This window comes from Suncus etruscus, chromosome 14, assembly GCF_024139225.1.
Source record: "Suncus etruscus isolate mSunEtr1 chromosome 14, mSunEtr1.pri.cur, whole genome shotgun sequence".
In the NCBI taxonomy this organism is placed as follows: Eukaryota; Metazoa; Chordata; class Mammalia; order Eulipotyphla; family Soricidae; genus Suncus; species Suncus etruscus.
In genome coordinates this window covers 14067226-14084298 of record NC_064861.1, presented here as the reverse complement: position 1 = coordinate 14084298, position 17073 = coordinate 14067226, and the positions used below count along the sequence as shown (strand labels likewise).

General features: G+C 37.8%; 1 protein-coding gene across 1 annotated transcript in view; it reads left to right on the top strand.

Moving 5' to 3' along the window:
• Nucleotides 1-17073, top strand: part of PRSS12 (serine protease 12) — a 64939-nt gene that overhangs the window by 23095 nt on the left and 24771 nt on the right. The window contains exons 3-4 of the mRNA XM_049786898.1: nucleotides 10991-11169; nucleotides 13785-13926. Of these exons, the coding sequence (XP_049642855.1) occupies nucleotides 10991-11169; nucleotides 13785-13926 (321 nt within the window). The remainder of the gene's footprint in view (nucleotides 1-10990; nucleotides 11170-13784; nucleotides 13927-17073) is intronic.

Genomic DNA, 17073 nt, shown 5'->3' with positions numbered 1-17073 from the left:
ATTGACTATTAGGAAAGTTACTAAGAAACATATGCCTTTCTTCAAAATATGAAGAACTTCCAGAGTGCATTAATAGTGTATTTAACACTACCAATTACAATACAGTTTACTCTAAATTTAATCTATATAGCATTTTTATAGCATTTTAAATGGCATATTTCTCTGGAGGAAAACGAGCTTTTATTGCTTAGAAGATGCATAAAAATCTAAAATTTAGATTTTAGATTTTATTTAGAGTCTAAATGAAACATTATATATCTATTATGTATATTTATATATGTGGCTTTAACAATTATCTTTTAAGTGTGAGGAAAGGATTTTTGTATTTTGTTTTTGTGTTCCTAGGTTATATTCCTAGGAGTGGTATAGATGGATCATATGGGAGCTCAATTACCAGTGTTTTTGAGGAATCTCCATATTGCTTTCCATAAGGGCTGGACTAGGCGGAAAAATCCCTTCCTCACACCTATATTCATCACAGCACTATTTACAATAGCAAACTCTAGAAACAACCAAGATGCCTCTCAACAGATAAAAGGCTAAAGAAACATATTATACACATATGTATATGTATATGTATAATATGTACATATTATACACAATGGAATAAAAAATATATATATGTATGTATGTATATTTTTGGTTTTTGGGTCACACCCAGCAGCGATCAGAGGTTACTCCTGGCTCTCTGCTCAGAAATCTCTCCTGGCAGGCTCGGGGGACCATATGGGATGCTGTGATTCGAACCACCATCCTTATGCATGCAAGGCAAATGCCATACCTCCATGCTATCTCTCTGGCCCCTACATAATGAAATATTATGCAGCCATCAGGAGAGATAAAGTCATGAAATTTTTCTATACATGGATGTACATGGAATCTATTATGCTTAGTGAAATAAGTGAAAGGGAGAGAGAGACACACAGAATAGTCTCACTTATCAATGGATTTTAAGAAAAATAAAAGACATTGTAATATTGCCTAAAGAAGAGGGCCAGAAGGACTGGCTCTCAATATGAAGCTCACCTCAAGGAGGGGTGAGTGCAGTTAGAACACTAACAACTACCATGACAATGAGGTTTTTTTTGTTTTGTTTTTGAGTCACACCCAGCAACGCTCAGGGGTTCCTCCTGGCTCTACGCTCAGAAATCGCTCCTGGCAGGCTTGGAGGACCATATGGGATGCCGGGATTCAAACCACCATCCTTCTGAATGTAAGGCAAACGCCTTACCTCCATGCTATCTCTCTGGCCCCTACCATGACAATGTTAATAATTAAGAGAAGTAGAATGTCTATGTCGAATACAGGCAGGGGGTGTAGGTGGAGGGATATGGGGTGAATTGGTGGTGGGAATGTTGCGCTGATGAAGGGGTGTTCTTTTTGTTACTAAAATGCAATTACAGTCATGTTTGTAATCATGGTGTTTAAATAAAAATAATAAATACAAAAAATATCTTGTAATGTAGAATTCTTTGAGCACCAAGAATTTTTTTTTCATTGAAACAAAGGCTATGTTGACAATTACCTGTTGCATTGAAAGAAAAGAGAGATTACACAGTGGCTAAAACAGCTGTGGATTAGAGCAACTATTTTGTTAGTGGGTTGTCACAAATTCAAAACCCCATATCAGCAAACATGGTCCTTGAAGCTCTGCTGTTTGAGAGTTTCAGTGCTGCAAGTAACTTTCAGGCAATAGCTTTATAAAAAGGAGTTGAACCCCCAGTGATCCCAGCAACTGCGAAAAGATATTCAAACATCAAGGCCAGGAAGTGTGAACTCTACTTGCATCTGTGTAACTACATGGTGAATGCCATAGGAACCCCTGGCTTGCCACATATCTACATCTTGTGTCCCTCAACTGAGAGCTGACATGTCACCACCACCATGAATGAGTCTGCAGCCATCACAACTAAATCAGAGCAACCTCAATGAACATGCAGTTAAATACACTAGTTCTGAAACCTGATGTATGACTTCTCACTGAGCACCACAGTTTAAAGTGTGAGAGCATCACAGTAAGGCGGATTGTGGCAACAGTGGCAAAGAGGAAGGTGTCTGTGAAAATCAGTGAAAAAATAAAGTAGAATAGCAGCACAGAAGGGGAAAGAATATAGAGATAGAATCACAAGGAAAACTAATAAAAGTGAACACTGAAGTATTTGCATAATAAGAATTTACTTATTCTCTGCCTTCTTTTGTGTAAAAAGTTTCCTTTATCGAAGAGTTATTAGAGGGAAGGATTTCTTTGAATATATGCAAAGATCCTCTGCAAGGCTGTGCAGCAGTCAGTTCAGCTTGGTCGAGATGTGTTTCAATTGTATTGCTCTGATCTGAGCTGAAGTTCACTGAGCTTTCTTTCTGCTGCCTTTTGTAGTTCCTTCATGAATTTGTATTAAAGCAACTGCTTTTCCTCTTGAATTTGTTTTGCTCACTTCAGTGCACAATAGTTTTATATTCAATCATCTTTATGTGGTTGAAACTACAGCACTTTAACTGTTGATCTCAATTTTTTTATTTGTTCCTAAAGCAAATTTTATCCCCATCTTGTCTGCTTCATTCAGTTCCCAAAGGGAAAGTACCACATGAGTCCCTTGAGTCATGGTTACAATTACTTTATGCGATGGCTTCGCCTCTCATCTTTTAATGGTGTCTGTAGATTTGGGTAGCTGGCAAGTTTCCTAAATGCAAAAGGAATGGCTGTGCTTAACAACACTTAAGTTTGATGTACACAGAACTTGAAGAAAGATAAATGAGCAGGAAAGAAGGCAGCCAGATGTTAGAAAACTGAACTTGAGAATGCATATGTATATAACGATGGGTTGAAACATTTTAATTAGCATTCTCTTTGTGCTCTGAATATTGAGCATCTTCCCATGTTTTTTTTTACATTTAAACATTTTGAGGTACTGTGATTTACAATATTATTAATGGTGGCTTCTCATGTATATAATTGAAGATATCCTGCTGAGTGAAATCAGTCAGAAGAAAAGGGTTAGATAGGAATCATAGCTCTCAGATGTTGGCCTTTAAGACACATAGCAGCTTCGAAGGGTCAAAGGTAACATAATGAAAGAACTGATTCACACTATTGATTTGGGGGTGTCTGTGAAAGGAAGGGGAATTCGGGTCTTTGGGAGATTGAGGTGGTACATTGGTGATGTGTGCTGTTGGAATTATTTACATGATAAACCACTATTAATAATATTTTAACCCAAAGAAAATAAACCCATTAAAAATGGGAAATATATATAGCATACTTAGAAAATTAATTTAAAATATAAATGCTCTAAGATTTTAAGGCTAAAAGAGCTAAAATATATACTTTACAGTAATTGATCTTTTTTTTTTTTTTTTGATTTTTTTTTTAATTTTTTTTTATTTAAACACCTTGATTACATACATGATTGTGTTTGGGTTTCAGTCATAAAAGGAACACCACCCATCACCAGTGCAACATTCCCATCACCCAAGTCCCAAATCTCCCTCCTCCCCACCCAACCCCCGCCTGTACCCTAAACAGGCTCTACATTTCCCTCATACATTCTCAATATTAGGACAGTTCAAAATGTAGTTATTTCTCTAACTAAACTCATCACTCTTTGAGGTGAGCTGAAACTTCCAGCTCTTTTCTCTTTTGTGTCTGAAAATTATTATTACAAGGGTGTCTTTCATTTTTCTTAAAACCCATAGATGAGTGAGACCATTCTGCGTTTTTCTCTCTCTCTCTGACTTATTTCACTCAGCATAATAGATTCCATGTACATCCATGTATAGGAAAATTTCATGACTTCATCTCTCCTGACAGCTGCATAATATTCCATTGTGTATATGTACCACAGTTTCTTTAGCCATTCGTCTGTTGAAGGGCATCTTGGTTGTTTCCAGAGTCTTGCTATGGTAAATAGAGCTGCAATGAATATAGGTGTAAGGAAGGGGTTTTTGTATTGTATTTTTGTGTTCCTAGGGTATATTCCTAGGAGTGGTATAGCTGGATCGTATGGGAGCTCGATTTCCAGTTTTTGGAGGAATCTCCATATCGCTTTCCATAAAGGTTGAACTAGACAGCATTCCCACCAGCAGTGGATAAGAGTTCCTTTCTCTCCACATCCCCGCCAACACTGTTTATTCTCATTCTTTGTGATGTGTGCCATTCTCTGGGGTGTGAGGTGGTATCTCATCGTTGTTTTGATTTGCATCTCCCTGATGATTAGTGATGTGGAACATTTTTTCATGTGTCTTTTGGCCATGCATATTTCTTCTTTGTCAAAGTGTCTGTTCATTTCTTCTCCCCATTTTTTGATGGGGTTAGATGTTTTTTTCTTGTAAAGTTCTGTCAGTGCCTTGTATATTTTGGAGATTAGCCCCTTATCTGATGGGTATTGGGTGAATAGTTTCTCCCACTCAGTGGGTGGCTCTTGTATCCTGGGCACTATTTCCTTTGAGGTGCAGAAGCTTCTCAGCTTAATATATTCCCATCTGTTAATCTCTGCTTTCACTTGCTTGGAGAGTGCAGTTTCCTCCTTGAAGATGCCTGTAATGTCCTGTAGTGTTTTGCCTATGTGCTGTTCTATATATCTTATGGTTTTGGGGCTGATATCGAGGTCTTTAATCCATTTGGATTTTACCTTTGTACATGATGTTAGCTGGGGGTCTAAGTTTAATTTTTTGCAAGTGGCTATCCAATTGTGCCAACACCACTTGTTGAAGAGGCTTTCCCTGCTCCATTTAGGATTTCCTGCTCCTTTATCAAAAATTAGATGGTTGTATCTCTGGGGAACATTTTCTGAGTATTCAAGCCTATTCCACTGATCTGAGGACCTATCCTTATTCCAATACCATGCTGTTTTGATAACTGTTGCTTTGTAGTACAGTTTAAAGTTGGGAAAAGTAATTCCTCCCATATTCTTTTTCCCAATGATTGCTTTAGCTATTCGAGGGTGTTTATTGTTCCAAATGAATTTCAAAAGTGTCTGATCCACTTCTTTGAAGAATGTCATGGGTATCTTTAGAGGGATGGCATTAAATCTGTATAATGCCTTGGGGAGTATTGATATTTTGATGATGTTAATCCTGCCAATCCATGAGCAGGGTATGTGTTTCCATTTCCGTGTGTCCTCTCTTATTTCTTGGAGCAGAGTTTTATAGTTTTCTTTGTATAGGTCCTTCACATATTTAGTCAAGTTGATTCCAAGATATTTGAGTTTGTGTGGGACTATTGTGAATGGGGTTGTTTTCTTAATGTCCATTTCATCCTTATTACTATTGGTATATAGAAAGGCCATTGATTTTTGTGTGTTAATTTTGTAGCCTGCCACCTTGCTATATGAGTCTATTGTTTCTAGAAGCTTTTTGATAGAGTCTTTAGGGTTTTCTAAGTAGAGTATCATGTCATCTGCAAACAGTGAGAGCTTGACTTCTTCCTTTCCTATCTGGATTCCTTTGATATCCTTTTCTTGCCTAATCGCTATAGCAAGTACTTCCAGTGCTATGTTGAATAGGAGTGGTGAGAGAGGACAGCCTTGTCTTGTGCCAGAATTTAGAGGGAAGGCTTTCAGTTTTTCTCCATTGAGGATAATATTTGCCACTGGCTTGTGGTAGATGGCCTTCACTATATTGAGAAAGGTTCCCTCCATTCCCATCTTGCTGAGAGTTTTGATCAAGAATGGGTGTTGGACCTTATCAAATGCTTTCTCTGCATCTATTGATATGATCATGTGGTTTTTATTTTTCTTGTTATTGATGTTGTGTATTATGTTGATAGATTTACGGATGTTAAACCAGCCTTGCATTCCTGGGATGAAACCTACTTGATCGTAGTGGATGATCTTCTTAACGAGGCATTGAATCCTATTTGCCAGGATTTTGTTGAGGATCTTTGCATCTGCATTCATCAGTGATATTGGTCTGTAATTTTCTTTTTTGGTAGCGTCTCTGTCTGGTTTAGGTATCAAGGTGATGTTGGCTTCATAAAAGCTATTTGGAAGTGTTTCTGTTTGTTCAATTTCATGAAAGAGTCTTGCCAAGATTGGCAGTAGTTCCTCTTGGAAAGTTTGATAGAATTCATTAGTGAATCCATCTGGACCTGGGCTTTTGTTTTTCGGCAGACATTTGATTACTGTTTTAATTTCATCAATGGTGATGGGGGTGTTTAGATATGCTACATCCTCTTCCTTCAACCGTGGAAGATTATAAGAGTCCAAGAATTTATCCATTTCTTCCAGGTTCTCATTTTTAGTGGCGTAGAGTTTTTCAAAGTAGTTTCTGATTACCCTTTGAATCTCTGTCATATCAGTAGTGATCTCTCCTTTTTCATTCCTGATACGAGTTATCAAGTTTCTCTCTCTCTCTTTCTTTGTTAGGTTTGCCAGTGGTCTATCAATCTTGTTTATTTTTTCAAAGAACCAACTTCTGCTTTCGTTGATCTTTCGGATTGTTTTTTGAGTTTCCACTTCGTTGATTTCTGCTCTCAGCTTTGTTATTTCCTTCTGTCTTCCTATTCTTGGGTCCTTTTGTTGAGCATTTTCTAGTTCTATTAGCTGTGTCATTAAGCTACTCAGGTAAGCTCCTTCTTCCTTCCTGATGTGTGCTTGCAAAGCTATAAATTTTCCTCTCAGTACTGCTTTTGCTGTGTCCCATAAGTTCTGAGAGTTTGTGTCTTTATTGTCATTTGTTTCCAGGAACCTTTTTATTTCCTCCTTGATTTCATCTCGGACCCACTGGTTATTGAGCATGAGGCTGTTTAACTTCCAGGTGTTAAAGTGTTTCTTCTGAGTCCCTTTGGAGTTCACAAATAATTTCAGAGCCTTGTGGTCAGCGAAGGTAGTCTGCAAAATTTCTATCCTCTTGATCTTATGGAGGTATGTTTTATGTGCCAGCATGTAGTCTATCCTGGAGAATGTCCCATGTACATTGGAGAAGAATGTGTATCCAGGTTTCTGGGGATGGAGTGTCCTATATATATCCACTAGGCCTCTTTCTTCCATTTCTCTCCTCAGGTCTAGTATATTCTTGTTGGGTTTCAGTCTGGTTGACCTGTCCAGTGTTGACAAAGCCGTGTTAAGGTCCCCCACAATTATTGTGTTGTTGTTGATATTATTTTTCAGATTTCTCAACAGTTGTATTAAATATTTTGCTGGCCCCTCATTCGGTGCATATATGTTTAGGAGAGTGAATTCTTCCTGCTCTACGTACCCCTTGATTAATATAAAATGTCCGTCTTTGTCCCTTACAACCTTCCTGAGTATAAAGTTTGCATTATCTGATATTAGTATGGCCACTCCAGCTTTTTTATGGGTGTTGTTTGCTTGAATAACTTTTCTCCAGCCTTTTATTTTGAGTCTATGTTTGTTCTGACTATTCAGGTGCGTTTCTTGTAGGCAGCAGAAGGTTGGATTGAGTTTTTTGATCCATTTAGCCACTCTGTGTCTCTTAACTGGTGCATTTAGTCCATTGACGTTGAGAGAAAGAATTGTCCTGGGATTTAACGCCATCTTTATTTCAAAATTTGGTGTGTCTTTTGGGTAGTCTTGTCTTAGATTAGGTCTTTCAGTTTTTCTCTTAAGACTGGTTTTGTGTCTGTGAAGTTTCTGAGCGGTTTTTTGTCTGTGAAACCAAGTATTCTTCCGTCAAACCGGAAAGTGAGTTTTGCTGGGTATAGTATTCTGGGTGAAGCATTCATTTCATTCAGTCTTGTCACAATATCCCACCACTGCTTTCTGGCATTGAGCGTTTCTTGTGACAGGTCTGCTGTAAATCTCAGGGAAGCTTGCTTGAACATGATTTCCCCTTTTGATCTTGCTGTTTTCAGAATTCTGTCTCTATCTGTGGGATTTGTCATTGTGACTAGGATGTGTCTTGGGGTGGTTTTTCTGGGGTCTCTTTTGGTTGGTACTCTTCGGGCATGCAGGATTTGATCACATATATTCTTTAGCTCTGGAAGTTTCTCTTTAATGATGTTCTTGACCATTGATTCTTCCTGGAAATTTTCTTCCTGGGTCTCTGGGACTCCAATGATTCTTAAGTTGTTTCTGTTGATCTTATCATAGACTTCTATTTTCGTCTGTTCCCATTCTTTGACTAATTTTTCCATTGTCTGCTCATTTGCTTTAAGTTTTTTGTCCAATCTCTCCTGCTGTATGGAATTGTTATGTATCTCATCTTCCACAGCACCAAGTCTATTCTCAGCTTCTGATACCCTGTCCCAGAGCTTATCCATTTTGTCATTCACTTCGTTTACTGACTTTTTCAGTCCTGTTAGTTGACATGTTATTTCAGTTTGGAGTTTTGTCATTTCTGCCTTCATATTTTCTTGGTTCTTATTAGTGTTCTGTTCAACTCGATTCATGGTTTCTTGGAGTCTGTTGAGCACCTTCCATATTGCTAGTCTAAAGTCCTTATCTGAGAGGTTGATTAGTTGTTCAGTCATTATCTGGTCCTCAGAATTGTCATCTTCATTCTCTATGTCTGATGCTGGCCTGCGTTGTTTCCCCATTGTCACACTTGTATTGTGGGTTTTTCTACGTGTTGTGGTGGTATTCATTGTCTATATGATGTAGGCAGCACACTCCTCTGGCTCCTCCCTTTCTGGATGGGCTGACTTGCCTCTAAGGGAGGGGAGTCCTCCGTGGATGAAGCCTCACACTGGGTCAAATCTTAGGCCCGAGCATGCAACAGAGAAGACAGTCCAGAGAGAAATGTTTGCTTCTGTGATATAGCGCCGTTCTTAGTGTGATTTTTCCTTCTTGTTGCAATGGTGTTCTTTCCTTAGAAAGAGTGCATGGCCGCGTAGCGAAGCGGAGCGGCCGTGCTCCTCTGAGCCTCTTTTTGCCCCACTCGCAAGAGTTTCACGCAAGAGGACAGTAGACAGACATAGACAGGTCACACTCACAGTCTTTCACAGCTGAGCCCCACTGGGCCGGTGTACTTTCGCGGATTTTCCCCGCCTGGTGTCACACACAGGGAGCCAGCTTTTGCAAAGGTTAGCCGGTTTTTATGCTCTGAAGTCCCTCCCTGAAAATGGCGTCTGGGCGAGCGAGGTTTCTGGAGGCTCTTTTTGCCCCACTCGCAAGAGTTTCACGCAAGAGGACAGTAGACAGACATAGACAGGTCACACTCACAGTCTTTCACAGCTGAGCCCCACTGGGCCGGTGTACTTTCGCGGATTTTCCCCCGCCTGGTGTCACACACAGGGAGCCAGCTTTTGCAAAGGTTAGCCGGTTTTTATGCTCTGAAGTCCCTCCCTGAAAATGGCGTCTGGGCGAGCGAGGTTTCTGGAGGCTCTTTTTGCCCCACTCGCAAGAGTTTCACGCAAGAGGACAGTAGACAGACATAGACAGGTCACACTCACAGTCTTTCACAGCTGAGCCCCACTGGGCCGGTGTACTTTCGCGGATTTTCCCCGCCTGGTGTCACACACAGGGAGCCAGCTTTTGCAAAGGTTAGCCGGTTTTTATGCTCTGAAGTCCCTCCCTGAAAATGGCGTCTGGGCGAGTGAGGTTTCTGGAGGCTCTTTTTGCCCCACTCGCAAGAGTTTCACGCAAGAGGACAGTAGACAGACATAGACAGGTCACACTCACAGTCTTTCACAGCTGAGCCCCACTGGGCCGGTGTACTTTCGTGGATTTTCCCTGCCTGGTGTCACACACAGGGAGCCAGCTTTTGCAAAGGTTAGCCGGTTTTTATGCTCTGAAGTCCCTCCCTGAAAATGGCGTCTGGGCGAGCGAGGTTTCTGGAGGCTCTTTTTGCCCCACTCGCAAGAGTTTCATGCAAGAGGACAGTAGACAGACATAGACAGGTCACACTCACAGTCTTTCACAGCTGAGCCCCACTGGGCCGGTGTACTTTCGCGGATTTTCCCCGCCTGGTGTCACACACAGGGAGCCAGCTTTTGCCAGTAATTGATCATTTTGATACTCACAGTCTTTACAGAAATCTGGGCTTTGGGATGTATAAATTCATTAAACTTTTCATTAATAATTGAGTAACAAGAACTTTTAGTCAGAAATATGTTTATAAATAAAACAACTGAATATATCAAGTCAAGTCAGTGCCTTGACTTTAACAAAACAAGAACGTATTTCTCTGCCAGGAGACCTGAAATATTCAGTTTTAGGCTAGCATGGTGGTTCTTATAAGCAGATCTGTTGTCCTTAGACTAGCACTTTAGAACTCACAATTGCTTCTCAAAATATAGTTACCACCTCTGCGATCAGCAGAAATGAGAAAATGGAACAAGATTTTACCAGGAAGTTCTAATGTAACACTTCCACCAAATACTATTGGTCAAAACTTATTCATCTAGAGTAGGTTGTTATAGTTAGAAAAATTAATGTTCTAGAGATTTTAAAAGGTATACAACAGTATAAATGTATTTAGTGTTACTGTACTGTGTACCAAAAAATGGTAAATTTTATGTTATATCTACTTACAGGAAACAGTTGTCTAGAAGGGGAGACTGTGAAATGTGGACTTTATTTTGGGTAACCATTATTCTTCTAAAAACTCAGTGTTTCATTACTAATGGGAAAAGGCAACTAAATATTGATGAATAAACCAGCAGACTGAAACACTTGTGATGACTGAAAATATAAGAAGCAATACAATTAAGAAAACAAAAAAACATAAGGGATATATAAAGTAATGCATGACCTTAAGAGTAACTAGAGATGAAAACTTATGGAGTTATTTTAATTCTACTTTTACACGTTTTTTATTTATTTTTATTTTTTGGTGGGGGGGCCACACCCGTTTGATGCTCAGGGGTTACTCCTGGCTAAGCGCTCAGGAATTGCCCCTGGCTTGGGGGACCATATGGGACACCGGGGGATCGAACCGCGGTCCTTCCTTGGCTAGTGCTTGCAAGGCAGACACCTTACCTCTAGTGCCACCTCGCCAGCCCCATTAATTCTACTTTTAAAAAGGCAACAAAAATAAAACTTTAAGAGCTTTTGGTGTCTAATCCAGAATTTTTCTGTTTCTTTCCTATGTTTAGTGGCATCGCCAAAGCATGGACTGAGGCATATTTTGGGGAAGGATCTGGCCCTGTGTTGCTGGATGAAGTTCGCTGTACAGGAAATGAGCTTTCTATTGAACAATGTCTGAAGAGTTCCTGGGGCGAGCATAACTGTGGCCATAGAGAAGATGCTGGCGTTTCCTGCACCCCTCTAACCGGTGATGATGGCTTCCCATTAATGTTATCAACTCTTGCTCTGCATCTTTTGGGCTTACCTTCCTTTCTCTGCAATTTAAATCTTTTTTTTTTAATTTTTTTATTTTTAATTATGAGAACAAGGATGCAAAGAAAGAGGACACGGTAAAGTTACAGTGGAAGGACAATCACCCATAACATAATTCTCAGAAGTCCCCTTGCTGATATCTTAACTTTGAAATTTCAGCCAAAGAACATTAAGATAAATAAGACAGAATCCATGTACAAATTACTTTGTCCCGCAAGTCCCCAGATTGTAACACATTATAATATTCCTTAACAGCACACAAGGCAATCTAAAGCCATAAAACTTACAAAACTCCTTAAACATTACAGGCATAGTAGCAATTTAAATCTTCTTACTAAATGAGCAAACATATCCTCCAATGAAGTTGGAGAAAAATGAAGTTAATGCAAATTATATATTAAAATGCTCTAGAGTGCTCTGTTTCTTTTTCGGTCAAATGATCTAAAACTATGAAATTGGGCTACAAAATATGACTTTATTGAAATTTAATTGTACCCAATAATCAAAATCAGTTGTAATAATGAGCTTCAGATATTATTTATTACATCTTAATAAATGTATTTTAATAAATGCATCCATCTATAAACCTATTTGACTCTAAAATGTGTTTATGGCTGGCAAAAGTATTTTTAGATTATTTAACATTAATTAGTGGTGATTAATATTAATTAAATATACTTTTTGGTTTGTTGTTTTGTTTTGTTTTTTTGGGCCATACCTGGTGATGCTCAGGGGTTACTCCTGGCTATGCACTCAGAATCGCTCCTAGCTGGGGATCATATGGGACTCTACGGATCAAACCATGGTCTGTCCTGGGTCAGCCACATGCAAGGCAAATGCCGTACCACTGTGCTATTGCTCTGGCCCCTAATTAAATATACTTTTAAGAAATCAAATCAGGGCTGGAGAGATAGCATGGAGGTAAGGAATTTGCCTTGCATGCAGAAGGACGGTGGTTCGAATTCTGGCATCCCATATGGTCCCCCGAACCTGCCAGGACTGATTTCTGAGCATAGAGCCAGGAGTAACCCCTGAGTGCTGTCAGGTGTGACCCAAAAACCAAAAAAAAAAAAAGAAAAGAAAAGAAAAGAAAGAATTTGGATCATTGCATTTGAATAGTAAAAAGAGCTTGAAGTCAAATTGGGGTTTTAATATTGTTTTTAAACAAAAATGAAATGAAAAGAAAAGCTTGTTAAACCTACAAAATACTGAAGTTATATGTTTTAATCCACATATTTGTATTTATGTACAACTTTAATAAGCAAAGTTGTATTTTAACAAGCAAAATAATATTTATACAATAGAAGTAGGCAGACTTAGGCCACATTTTAAGCCAGATCATTTTATTTTCTTGAGCTCATTTTCCTTCTTGCCAAATAGAATAATTTGTAAAGTGTTCTAATGGAATACATAATATCCATAACAGTGCTGTGAAGACAGTAAATATTACAGTAATAAGTGGATCTGGGCCACAGCTATAGCACAATGGGTAGGACATTTGTCTAGTACAAGATCAACCCAGTTTTGATCTTGGCAACCCATATGGTCTCCGGAGCCGGCCAGAAATAATTTTTGAGTGTAGAGACATAAATAACCCCTGATTGCCCCCCAGAATAAAAAAAAATAAAATAGTAAGTGTGTCTATTGTTAAAAAACATTATTTGCTTTAAAATAAGATTCCAGAGTTTCATGGAAAGTAAGATCTTTACCCAAGATATATCTGTATATCACAGTTGAAGGATGTTTGTATTATTATTTTTTGGGGGAGGCACATCCTGTGATGTTTAGGGGTTACTCCTGGCTATGCGCTCAGAAATCGCTTCTGGCTTGAGGGACCATATGGGATGCTGGGGGATCGAACCACGGTCCATCCTAGGTCAACTTATGTAAGGCAGCCTACCACTTGCTCCACCACTCTGGCCCCTGTTTATATTATTTTAGATGGAGATGCATACTTATATATAACTTTTTAAAAAAATAATATATTTATTTAAGCACCATGATTACAAACATGATTGTAGTTGGGTTTCAGTCATAAAAACCGTGCAACATTCCCATCACCAATTTAGATGTGTTATCAATACTAAACAAAGGCAAGACATATACCCCAGTTTTTATAATTTATGAGTGCCTAAGTAATAATAACTGCATTGACTGATATATTTTTCTTTATCAGTTACAGACTTTATGTGCATTGTATTAAAATTATGAACTATTTTCCAATTATATTTTCTTACTCTTAGTATTTAGTCACTACCATTGCTTAAAGTAAATAAAATGTAAATTATAAGTAGAATTATTATTTAATCCTGAGAAATGGAACAGCCACTTTAGAATTATATCAACATCTGTTTCTGCTCAGAGAATATAATTACAAATAAAAAAAATGTTTTCTTAGAACAATCCAGTGACCACATATTGTTAACAAGTCATGAAATAAATTTAACAAAAGACCAAGTGAGTGTTCTGAATAGGGTGATGTTTGTAGTGAATAAAAATGTTCTTTTGACAGTTGATTTGATTTGTTTCTGTGTCTCCTTCATTTTCCAGATGGGGTTCTCAGACTTGCTGGTGCTAAAAGCAGCCACGAGGGTCTCCTGGAGGTGTATTACAAGGGACAGTGGGGGACTGTCTGTGATGATGGCTGGACTGAACTGAACACCTATGTGGTTTGCCGACTGCTGGGATTTAAGTAAGATACATTGATTAAAAGGCAGATGAGACCTTAGTATTAATAATATTTGAATGTCAAATTTTAATTTTCAAGTCTCATTTTGTAGTCCTTACTTGAAGTTTATAAGACTAAGAATACATATTCTTTATCAGCAACCTCCTATTTATATATTTATCAGATATGGAATTCAAGTGAAATTTGGCATTTCCTGTAAAGAATAGCCTACTTGTTATCTCATTTACCTTTATAATTCCTAATACTCTTCTTGTTGGAACTGTGGATGACTGTATCTATTCAAGTGAGATCGTATGCACTGATATTTTTACTTCATTCTGATATTCTTCCTAGTATTGTAGTTCTGATGTCATTGGACCTAAAATTACAGAGAATTCCAGTGTCAAATTCTTTACTATTATTTTATTCTCCTTTTAAAAGTGTGATGAAAAATTAGCACTTTTATTTGAGAAAAAGTCCTCTTGTTTTGAGATGACCTTAAGAACTCACCCTTGACCTCACTCTCTTAAAACTGCATCATGATTTGGATAATACATTTCATGTCATACATATAATGCATTCCAGAATGAAGACTTAAGTTAGTTAGAGAAACTGAAAATTATGCCTTGCAGCTAATATCTGAATGAAGTTTATGAATGCCCATATTGTTTTGCCATATTGCTCTGCCATGCTTTTAAAGTAAGAGCTTGATAAAAATAGTCCAAGTTATTATACTTTAATTTGATATAGTGAATTGCAAATATCTAAAGTAAAATAAAGTTAATAACACTTAAACATACTTTTGTTCAAGATAGGCTTGACCATGTAATTATAATTTTTAATTTATAAATATAGTATAAATATTAAAGAAATTTTATGAAAAAGAAAATAAGAGATACTCATAATTTTCCTATTCTTTTTTTTTTTTTCCTTTTTGGTGTTTGGTCACACCCGACAGTGCACAGGATGCCAGGATTCCAACCACTGTCCTTCTGCATGCAAGGCAAATGCTCTTCCTCCAAGCTATCTCTCCGGCCCCATAATTTTCCTATTCTTGCACATCATGATTGCAACTTCAATGAAAAACTTTCAAGGTGCTCTAGTAGTAAACAATTTTCATATTTACATTTTAGTTCTTATATTACATACTCATAATTTTCTTTTCCTGACATAATAACATTGATGATAGCATTTATATACAACTAATACTTAATATTTAGATAAATGTTTCTTATTAGTTGTAATACTATCAAGTATATATAAGGGACACATTGTCTAGTATTTTAAATTTTTATGAGCAGGCAGTTATTACAACTCTTGATTTTATAACAACCAAATAAATACTGTCATTAAATTGACATGAATAACTTAATAAATGCCATTTAATTTTTAAATTAATCTCTTAGTTTAAGAACTGTATCCTGGGGCTGAGATGATAGCACAGCAGTAAGGCATGCCTTGCATGAAGCCAACCCTGACAGACCTGAGTTTGGTTCCCAGCAATCCATATGGTTCCCGAGCCTGCCAGGGGCAATTTCTGAGGGCAGAGCCAGAAGTAACCCCTGAGCTTCCCTGGGTGTGATGCAAAAACCAAAAAAGAAAAGAAAAGAACTATATTCTGTTTTCACAGATTCAAACATTTATACATATTGGCACTTATTTTATATTTTTATATTAAAGTCATTGAGTACCATATTTCCACTTTTTCACAAATTCTCTATTTTTAAAAAAATTATGAAAAATTAAAGGTTTTAGTCTAAAATGTAAAGTCTAGGTGATTTAGAAAAGTAGACATTTACTACATTTTCTTTTTAGTTTATTGAGATTATTGAAAGAAAATTCTCTTTTGGTATGAGAAAATAAGCAAATTCCGATTTGCTTCATTTAATGAAATCCTACGTCAAATTTCTGCTCTTGTGCTACTTAGTTGATAGGAATATAGATGTGGTCACCTTGACATTTTTATGAAAAGTGGAATATGTTAAAAATAATAGCAATATGGAATTTAGTTTACTTACTTTCCACCTAAGTGTTGATTAGAAATTAGGTATCAGTTTGTAACCATTGGTGCTTAAATAAAGGAATTATTTATTAAAAAGAATAAAATAAAATATTTAACCTATTTAAAAAATAAATAAGTAGATATATAAATGCATGTATAAGTTTAATTTAAAAAAAATAAAAGAGGGGCCAGAGAGATAGCATGGAGGTAAGGCGTTTGCCTTTCATGCAGAAGGTCATCGGTTCAAATCCCGGCGTCCCATATGGTCCCCCGTGCCTGCCAGGAGCTATTTCTGAGCATGAAGCCAGGAGTAACCCCTGAGCACTGCCGGGTGTGACCCAAAAACCACACACACACACAAAAATAAAATAAAAGAAAGTAGGGACCAGAGTGATAGCACAGCAGTAGGGCATTTGCCTTGCATGCAGCTGACCCAGGACAGACCCTGGTTCAATTCTCGTCATTCCATACGGTACCCCCAGGCTGCCAGGCATGATTTCAAAGCGCAGAGCCAGGAGTAACCCCGAGTGTCACCGTGTGTGGCCTCAAATCCAAAAATAAATAAATAAATAAATAAATATAAAAAAGAAAGTATCAGAACTGAAAAAGTGTCAAAAAATAAAGTGCCATTTTCTTCATCAAAATATTAATCTGTTAAAATTTAATAATTACAAATTTAGGAAGTAATTAGGAAAATTCATGTCATACAGAAAGTTTTTTTCTTCTTAATTAAGAAACAACAAAAGCATCCAGTGAGGGGATGATTGACATAAAATTTATGGGTAGTAAGCATTTGGTAAGATAAATTCTGAAAAAGATACTTAAAAAATGTTTAATTCGGGGCCAGAGAGATAGCATGGAGGTAAGGCGTTTACCTTTCATGCAGAAGGTCATCAGTTCAAATCCCGGCGTCCCATATGGTCCCCCGTGCCTGCCAGGAGCAATTTCTGAGCATGGAGCCAGGAGTATTTCCTGAACACTGCCGAGTGTGACCCAAAAACCACAAAAAAAAAAAAAAAAGTTTAATTCTGGGCCAGCAAGATAGTACAGCAATAGGGCGTTTGCCTTGCAAGCAGCTGATCCAGGAGGGTTGGTGGTTCGAATCCCAGCATCCCATATGGTCCCTCGTGCCATGCAGAAGGTCAGTGGTTCGAATCCCGGCATCTCAT